The 10,112-nt window shown below is 40.4% G+C and overlaps 1 protein-coding gene across 6 annotated transcripts in view; it reads left to right on the forward strand.

Annotated features, from left to right (window-relative positions):
• RAP1GDS1 (Rap1 GTPase-GDP dissociation stimulator 1) overlaps positions 1–4,146 on the forward strand; it is a 124,985-nt gene extending 120,839 nt beyond the window's left edge. For all 6 annotated transcript variants that reach the window (XM_081078625.1, XM_081078623.1, XM_081078620.1 and 3 more), the window contains one exon: positions 2,291–4,146. In XM_081078625.1, the coding sequence (XP_080934751.1) occupies positions 2,291–2,418 (128 nt within the window). In that variant the 3' untranslated portion in view covers positions 2,419–4,146. The remainder of the gene's footprint in view (positions 1–2,290) is intronic.
• The last annotated feature ends 5,966 nt before the right edge of the window (positions 4,147–10,112 follow it).

Below are 10,112 nucleotides of genomic sequence, written 5' to 3' on the forward strand. Positions count from 1 at the left end.
TTTTTCAGCCCCATCCTATTTCGCCTCTCCTTTCAGGTCTGTAATGACACAAATGTGAGATCTTTAATTATATCACACAGGTGCCTGAGGCTTTGTTCATTTTTTGTTTTTTCTCCAGTTTGTTATTTCTCTGTTGTTCAGATTTGGTAATTGCTATTACTCATTTCAAGCATCTTTGTAATTGTTGAGACTTTTAAAAATATACATAAAATTTGCCATTTTAACCGTTTTTAAGTGCACAGTTCAGTGACATTATACATTGACATTGCCATGCAACCATCACCACCATCCATCTCCAGACCTTTTCTTTTTCCCAAATTGAAAGTCCATAGTCCGTACTAGTAACTCCCCAATCACACATCTTCTCAGCTTTTGGCAACTACCATTCTATTTTCTGCATCTGAATTTGACTTTTCTAAGTACCTCAGATAAGTGGAATCATACAATATTTGTACTTTTGTTGTCTGGCTTACTTCATTTAGCATAATGTCTTCAAGGTTCATCCATATTGTAGTATGTGTCAGAATTTCATTCCTTCTTAAGGTTGAATGTTCCATTGCATGTATATATCACATTTTGTTTATTCATCCATCAGTGGACATTTGAATTTTTTTCACTTTTTGGCTATCGTGTATAATTCCACTATGAAAACATGGGTGCACAAATATCTGTTTGAGTCCCTGCTTTCAGTTATTTTGGGTATATATATACAGAAGGGGAATTGCTGGATCATATAGTAATTTTATGTTTAATTTTTTTGAGGAACCACCATACTGTTTTCCTCAGTGACTGTTCCATTTTACATTACCATTAGCAGTGCACATGGATTCCAATTTCTCTGCATTCTCACTAACATTTGTTATTTTCTGTTTTTTTGATAATACCATGTTTCCCCAAAAATAAGACATAGCCAAACAGTCAGCTTTAATGCATCTTTTGAAGCAAAAATTAATAGAAGACCCAGTCTTATTTTACTATTATTAATTATAGAAATTAATAATTATAATATAATTATATTATATAATATATAAATAACATACCAGGTCTTATTTTACTATAAGACCCAGTATAATACAACACAACACCAGTCTCATATTAATTTTTGCTCCAAAAGATGCATTAGAGCTGATTGTCCAGCTATGTCTCATTTTCGGGGAAACACGGTATAAGACCGGGTCTTATACAATACAGTACAATACAGTACAATACATCACATCACATCATTGCTAAATCCAGTGTCATGAAGTTTTACCCTTATGTTTTCTTTAAAGAGTCTCATTATTTAAGGTCTTACATTTAATTTTTGTATATGATGTAAGTAAGGGTCCACTGTCATTCTTTTGCATGTGGCTATTCAGTTTTTTCCATACCACTTCTTAAAAAGACTATCCTTTCCTCGTCAAATGGTATTGACATCCTTGTCAAAAATTATTTGACACATAAACGAGGGTTTATTTCTGGGCTCTGTTCTGTTCTGTTGGTCTATATATCTGTCTTTATACCAGCACCATGCTCTTGATTATTGTGGCATTTTAGTAAGTTTTGAAATTAGGACGTGTGAGACCTTTAACTCTGTTTTTCTTTTTTAAGATTGTTTTGGATATTCGGAATCCCTTGAGATTCCATCCGAATTTTAGAATCGATTTTTCTATTTTTACTAAAAACCTTGGTTCTAGTTTTATACCACAATTTTATTAAAATAAATACATCAGTTTGAAGAATGCCCATTGCATTGAACTTACTGGACTTCAGTCTTCCCCATGTAGCAGTTCTCCGAGTCTTCAGAGGAGTCTTGTATTTTCCTGTAATTGAGGTTAAATAGAGCAAGAAAGCCAGGAAGAAGCAGATAGGAAATTTAAAAGGCAGACTAGTGTCACAGAAATTTGTTGAAAGGACATGAAGTATAACCTTTTTATTTGCCACAAAATTAATTTGAAACAGATCTAAGATTTTTCTGTAAGTCATTGACCTTCATATTTGAATTTATGATGGGGGCTTATAACTGAACCCTGAGATCTTACAATGAGCTGTGTTTAATTATAACTCATTACCTTAATCAACCTTAGACTGTAGAACTTGACATCTGATTTATCTTTATATTAATGTGGCAAGTAAAGGTTCTCTGATTTTTTTTTTTATTATTATAGGCTACTGCTATGTCTTTTTCCAGAATTGTTTCTAGTTTTGTGGTATCATCCCAGTAAACATTTTGGGTATATGTATTATACTATGTAGTAAGATTAGGACAACCTAATGGAAGCACATCTGTTATCTTGTTTTTATCTTCCAGAATCTCTACACAAGGAAGTACAAGATTTGTCCTTTCTAGATGTTGTATCCAAACTTCGCAGTCATGAGAACAAAAGTGTTGCCCAACAGGCCTCTCTCACAGAGCAGAGACTTACCGTGGAAAGCTGAGAACTGTCCCTCCCTGATACGTGGCATCATCCCTTCTCTGGTTTCCCTTTTGTCCTCCATCCAGCTGCCTTTTCTGCTTCATTCTTTTCCATATCACCTGTGCATGCGTGTAATGTTCCAATACCAACTGAAGAACTGCTATAGGTACCTGCCCAATTAAGATTTCTAAAACCATAGTTAGTGTGAACACAAATTTGTCAAAAACAAGTCTCCATCCATAACTGTTCTCTTGTATTCCTGTTGCTTGAGCTACATTAAGTAGAATGTGCATGTTGTAGTCCTATGATGATGTAAACTTGGTACTCCATAATGACTTGCTCCTCACATTTGGTAAACTACATAATGTACTGGTAAATTAGAAACAAACAAGAATGCAGCAGGATCTGTCTAGCTTATTAAAAATGGAATTGAATAGTAAAAATGGCCCCATTTTTTTGGTGCTTGGGAAGCACAGTGACCAAAAAACTGTATGGCTGCTCATTCATTAGTCTTACCTACTATTGTCAAACCCATGGTACCTAGAGTTAAATAAAATCCAATGCTCTCACTCTTTACCCTATGGTTTCTCCTTCTTTCTAACTATGTAGACTCTTGAAACTAACAAAAACTTGGCAAGACTTCCTGAGGTTTTTTTTATTTCAAATTGGCTATCATCAGTAGCCTGATGTTGAAAACATTTGTAGTTTTCAGCATGAAACTAAAGGGTTAAGGATCTCTGTTACATTAGTACATCTTGTTTTTTGGCTATATTTTAGATTCGGATATGTGTACAATTTCACCTCAGGACTTCCATCAATTAATCAGCGTTGTCCAACAACTTGTCTTTAAAAGTCACTTTGGCATATGTTTTCAACTAAGGAAATTGAGTATAGCTCATTGAAGAATGGATTTCCCCCTCCCCCCAGTTTTTCATCATTCAGCTGAAAAGCAAGAAGTTTCCTCACATTGTCCTTTTAAGTCTTACATTAGAACTATCAGGACATAGGGGAAAAAATTTTAAAATAACTTTGTCTAGACTAAAGAAAGGAAACAGGTTACAAAGCCATAGTAGCCAGTCCAGTTCATTCTACAGATGGTCTCATACCAGTAGCTGTTAGAGTTCCTCACCTCCACTTTCCACAGAGAACTACAATAGATCTTAAAGGGTAGCAGAAAAGATGACAGAACCAAAACTCAAGAGATGAGAAGACCCTCTTGGCGAAATACACTGTACTCTTCACTGCCACTCCCACCACCAAATGGATTTCTAGAGCTCTGAATCACTTTGTAAATTCATCAAAACATCCGTGTGACATACCTGCCTTCTCTCCAAGTTTGACAAATACTGGCTGAAAGGCAGAAGGGCTCCAGCGTGGAAGGACTGCAGGACAGTAGAATGGGCGTCCGGGCTGACAGGAGCGCCTTCCTCTCCAGCATGAGATGGTGTACATCTCTAGGGTGATCAAAGTTAGATGTTTGACCCTGAAACTGCTATCATTCAAGAAAGTTAAAACCCCAGCGGAGGTAAAGAACCTTTTGACAGATTGTCCCCTTTGATGTCCAAGAAAGGGACTGCTGTTATGAGTGCTTAACTCTATACTCACTGTAAGAATGATCTTGTTTATTGTCTTCTGGACTGGATAGTGGACTGACTATATTTCGTTATAGTTTTGAAAGATATCTGTAATATTGCATAATAGGCTGTCCATATTAATAACTCAATAAATAAAACAGTATATCAAACTGTAATGGCATCGTTTGGTCTGTTTGTATATTTTACTTCTATTTCCAGCTCCTAGAACAATGGGGGCTCAGGTGAGAAGTGACTTGAATCAAATTACTCTCTACAACCTAACAAGCAAACTGGTGTCCACCTTATCACTCAACCCCAGAAGACACTCTTAGAACTTGTCCATGCTCAGAGATCTGTGGTTTTGCTGGTAGGCATGTGTGCAATTTTATTTTAATCTGCTTAGCCATACAGAATTAAAACCACATTCAGTGGTATGTGGAACTTCATAGTGTTTAATTGGTTTTGGTCACATAGGAGTATATAGAAAATTTTTCATTTCAGGATTAAGTTTTAAGAAAAGCAATCAGATTATTTTTATCTTCAAGAATGTATAAGGCCTAATCTTGTCATACTGTGAAGCTTCTTGGTTTCAGGTTTATGATTTTTTTTAATTAAATAATTTAAAGGTCTTTATTAAATTTCTGTTATCATAAGATAAAAAGTTTTAAAGCTATAACCCAGATTTCCAGTATATAAATTTTAAATGTAACCATAGATCTTTTAAATATATATGTATAATCTATTTTCAAGTATAATTGAGAGACATTACCTAACTATTGCAGTAGTTACTTTATCATTTGTCGATTCCCAGAAATCCTGAAGAATCCTGAAGGAAAAAAACTCTGGGCATATTCTCGGATTACTGTCAAGAATAAATTCCTATATGCATATGGTCACTTGGAATTTTATAACCAGATCTACTTTAAAATAGGCCTCCTTTCTAGCCAAATGATGTTTTTGTTAGTTGGTTTGTTTTTAAGGGACTGCCATATACAGCATAGAGCCAAGGCTGCTGGGAAGCTGGCTACGCCCCTGCCCTCAAGGTGCCCATGCACTGAGGTGAAAAACCCCTTCTTCTATCAGTGACATTTCACAATGCTCTCCCAAGGTCAGCATTGCCTCACCACCAGGACCAGAGAAGATCAGCCACCTTTGGTCTTGTTCTCTATTGGGGGGTATTCAGCTCAACTTCTGGGTGCTCCGCCCCTTCCCATGTTCAGCACAGGCACTTCAGACGAACACCTATAATTACCTAAACTTAGGAAGGAACGGAAGGTTAACTCGTACGTTATGATAATATAAAGGTGTATAAATTGCAACCCAGTAGAAGACGAAAGAGCTGTCCTAATCAGGGTAAACAATGGGGAGGAAATATGAACCAGAGTAGATTTGATTTCATACCCATCTCCACAGGAATTTAAAATAGTCCTGGATTTCAACTGGGGCCAACCATCAGTAGACAATTTCCTCACCCCCCCCCTCCCTTTTTTAAGGTTCTAGAATGCAACCACTTCCCACCATGCCTCTCCTACAATGACTTCTGTTTGTGTGCAGGTAAGAAAAGTAGGGGAGGAGTTACCAGTGACTCATATTCCACTCGTTTCGCTCACACCCCTCACCCCCTTATGCCCAGGAAAGTTAGAGGAAGTGACACAGCAGAGTGACCACTGAGCTTCAAAATATCACAGCCTATTTTTAATACCTGTTAAAGTCTCTGCTTCCCTCTCTCCTACGTCTTGCCCTCTCATTCCCCTACCAGGATAATTGTGACACGCAGCATCTTCCGCTGAGTCACAAGAAGTGGGAGCAGGAATATGCAGTGACCTAAGGAAAGGATCTGGTGAAAAGGGGATGTTACCCAGACTAATGGACTCTTATAACCTGCTGCGACAGCCCCTTACTCTGTAAAAGGCAGGCTCTGTTAAAGCTCTGACCGATGTCCCAGGCAGCGTTGCAGAAGGGTGTTGTGGCGTGCTCTCCCACCGCGCCGGCCCTGGGTGTGCACGTTTTACGTGAAGTGCTATCCCACGTGCGGCTGCATCCTTTTATTCCCACTTATACAATAAGCATTCTTCCACATGACTAAGAACTTTATTTCATAAACCTCATTGTTAATAGTTGCATATTCTTCAACTATATGGATGTACCATAATTTACTCAACCATTTTCCAATATGTGGACATTTAAAGACGTTTCTCGAGTTTTGAAAATAATAAACCACTAATGCTAAGCCGTGAGCATTTGCAGCTGCTGGGGTAGTCTCTAGAGTAAAAGCTATCTGAACTGTCAGTCCCTCTATCTTCTGCCCCTCATCCTAAATCAAAAGCCTCATTCCTTTCTTCTGGGGTCCTTATCAATTTCTCAGTGTAGCCTTCCTGATCCACTCATACTTTTGTCACCTCCTGGACACTCTACTCCTTCCAAGCCCTCCCTAGTCTCCCAAGGGGAGGAGGGGCTGCAAGGGTCGAGTGGCAGCAGCTCCCTCCGGGGACCTAGCATTCCACCCACTTACCATTTACCACCACCGCCTTACCAAAGGTATCCAAGTGGGCCCCCTAAAAAGAGGAGGTGCAGAACACCTCCAAGCACCCACTGGAACTGTTGTTTAACTAATTGGAGTCTAATTGCCTCTTAGCACTGTCATCAACTGCTGCCAGCACTTCTGCAGCTCTTACCAAGCCGGCAAACCACCACTCTGATTTGTTCCAAGCTGATAAATACTCTCCAGGCACCACTCACATGGAGAGGGTAGAGAAGGGGCATAGGATTCCACAAGAATCCTCACTTAACACTCCCCAGGGCGCTATGACCTGGCTAACCCATTTCTTCCTATAGACAGCAAACTGGGGGCCCTCCTACATCTTTGGTTCATATGGTATTTTGGAAAAAAAAAAAAAAAGGAGAAAATGAATGGCTGTAAATATTTAAATTTTGGATGATTTTTGCATAAAAATCTAGTTCTAGCTTTTCTTTTAAAATGGGGAAATCTGTCAACCAGGGGCTCTATATTTCAGGAGACCTTTGCACAGGGCATGTGTCTCCAGCCTGTTAGAGTCCCCAGTTGGCCCACCTTCACTGCTCCCCTTAATTCTACAGCCCCAGGAAGCTTATGGTCTCTGAGCTGTGGAGAGCTCTGTGGAGGCTGTCTGCTTCCAGAGCAGGAATAAGGGGGATGAATTTTTAGGGGCAGAAAGGCAGGCAGCACTATGGGAAAAGCCATGGCTAATGGAGGTCCAAATATATGACCCAAGAGCATTTTTATGACTGCAAACTTGCATGTTTTTTATCCCCTCAGAGGAAAGACTTGACATTCTGAGGGCCACTGACAGCTGCAGTCTGACCGACAAATGTCAGGAAAATGGGAACTGAGACAGCGGCAAGCTGTGTCCAAGACAAGCCTGCTCCTACTCCATCCTGCTATAGTAGGAGGGAATTGGTGCTGCCTTCCTGTCGCCCTCACAGGGCTGGTGGCACCCTGTGGTAACTGCAGGAATTTAGAAAGTCCCTTCTTAGCTAAGTCAGGAATGCAGTCCTTCTCCTGAGGCCAAAGTATCCGCACCATCCCCATTATCCCAGGAGGTCTTATGCACCAGGGAACGCGGCTAAACCAAACTGGTACATTCTGCTCTTTGAGAAGGTCTCTCTTTGGAGAATTCTAACACCTGTCAACCTCCCTGGATACCCAACCCCTCAGAATTGAGTCTCCTCATTTAAAAAGGCTCATACAATGAGAAGTTCCCGTCCAATCTCAGCCAAGACCCTTGGAAAGAGAAACACCCTGCTCCTAAGTATTTCATTGGCATCATGTACCAAAGGAGACTACGTGACCCTTATACCCAGAGTGAGTAACTCCCAGGCCAGGTGATTCTCCACACCTCAGATCTCCAAGAAGCACACAGACTGGGAGCTACACTGTGGCACCAGCATAGGAACTTCCATTGTCAAACCTTGTTTTCTCTAGAGGTGACAAACCCTGGACCAAAAAAAAAAAAAAAAAATGCCAGAGCGCCCCACATTTTTGCCATGTTTGAAGAGGAATTTAGTATCAATGAGAGGCAAACAAATAAAAATTTCCTGAGAAAATGAAGCACAGCATGAGAAGAAGGAGAAATCAGTCGCTACTCAGGATATAGACATATGGTGCAAATGTCTACAAAGCCAGCGCACATAGGAACAGTGGGCTTGGGCAAAGGGTCCTGCTGGTAGGACCAATAAATAAAGAATAATTTTAAAAAAAGAAAAAAAATTTAAAAAGCCTTTGTGTCTTTGACTTAGTTACCCAATATCTGCCTCCCCTTCCTCATTAACAGAATCCCAATTTTTTAAGGGGTACATTGTGCCAAGTTTCAAATACTCCAGTTCCCCTGCAAAGGGCATCCCTTAGTGAATAAAAAGACAAAGACCTGCAGGCAGGCCTTTGCCCTCACCTTTTCCTTTTCTTCCTTTTCCCTCCCTCAAATGTTGGCATGGGCCCCAGAAGTACAGCAGCCTTTTTCCAACCATGGGGTCCAAACATGAGCATGAAGGCTTATACCTTAAGGACAGTGCATCAGAAAGGTGAAAAGAGCCCAGATCCGCAGCAGCATCAATGAACTTGAGGACCAGCCTTGTATCGAGGACCCTTAGACTTAAGGCACAAGACGCACCTGTCTGTTAAACCCCTAGAGCAAGGTTTCCTGTTATTTGTAGCAGAATGAAATCTTGATTCACAAGGCTAGTCATTAAAGCATCAAAACTACAATTATATATATATATATATATATATATATATATATATATATATGGTCACAAGACGTGGAGTACAGCATAAGGAATAGAGAGTGGAAACTTGTGCTACTTACAGGCCCCAGCCATAAAATTCATGAAAACAAAGCTCAAAGGACTAAAACAACTGGGGCTACCAGCTTACCTTCAGACTTCAGGAAAACCCCAAACAGCTTCACACACTGACCGAGAAGACTTCCTCACTACACAAAGATTTATTGAGCACTACTGTATAAATCTACTGTATAAATCTACTGTATAAGACTCCATGCTGGGGCTATGGATAGAAGGAGAAGGTAAACGTGGTCCGTTGGAGAAGAGGAGAAACATATTAATCTGCCTGTTATATTAAGCAAACAAGTAAGGGTGTTAAGTGAGGTATAAACAGAATTATTCGGGCTCTGTAGAGAGATGACTGGGCTCTCGGGCAGCCTCTGCAGAAGGCACATATGAAAGAAGGGTGGGAACAAGAGGTGAGGCAGGAAACAAAGCAGACCACATGAGGAGGGGATCTTGGACATTCCAGCTTTGTATTATGCACTATGGAAAGTCTTTAAACAGAGGATTGGAACATTTGTTTTGTTCTAGAACCAGAACTATTGCAATAGGAGAGAGAGAGACAGAGAGAGAGAGACAGAGAGAGAGAGAGAGAGAGAGAAAGAGAGAAAGACAGAGAGAGAGAGAGAGAGAGAGAGAGAGAGAGAGAGAGAGAGAGAGAGAGAGAGAGACTAATAGCAAGGAGATTAACAGGTCATTGTGATGAGTTCCAAATGCTAGAAGACAATTCTCCATGACTGTCTTGTGTTTCTAGACTTCTGTGAAGAAACCGCTTTTATCTTAAACTATCTAACAAACAGCCTTATGAAATGGAGATCATGTTTTGCTTTGGGGGCAGAGGGCAAAAGATAATAAGAGAATCTCCCCCTCAGGGTCAAAGGTTGACCAGAATTGCTTGCAGATCCCTTTATGAGATTGGGGTTTCCTAAGCTCAATGTTCAGGTACAAACCCACTGTATGTGCAGTATCCATCTGAGTCACTGTCCCCCATGGAACTAGGGAGAATGAGGAACGATTATAAACATGAAACTCATGCCCCTACAGCACCGTGAGCAATACAATCCTTTGTCTCTGACCTAGGAGTCTCACGCCTTCTCTTAGCATCGGTGATACTGAGGCAGGCTAACTTGGCAGCTTGCAAGAAGGGTAAAGCCTCAGAGCCTTCACAGTTCTTCACGCTTCCACTAGGACTTGATGGACAGAAAAGGCTGGAGACTGGAAGCAAAGAGGACTCTGCAGGGTCTGAGTTGGTGACAGGGCAGAAGACAGTGGTGATGTTAACTGAGAGAAGGGAGAAAGGAGAAGCAGGTTCCTGGGAAAG

The sequence above is a fragment of the Rhinolophus hipposideros genome (assembly GCF_964194185.1).
Source record: "Rhinolophus hipposideros genome assembly, chromosome: 1".
In the NCBI taxonomy this organism is placed as follows: Eukaryota; Metazoa; Chordata; class Mammalia; order Chiroptera; family Rhinolophidae; genus Rhinolophus; species Rhinolophus hipposideros.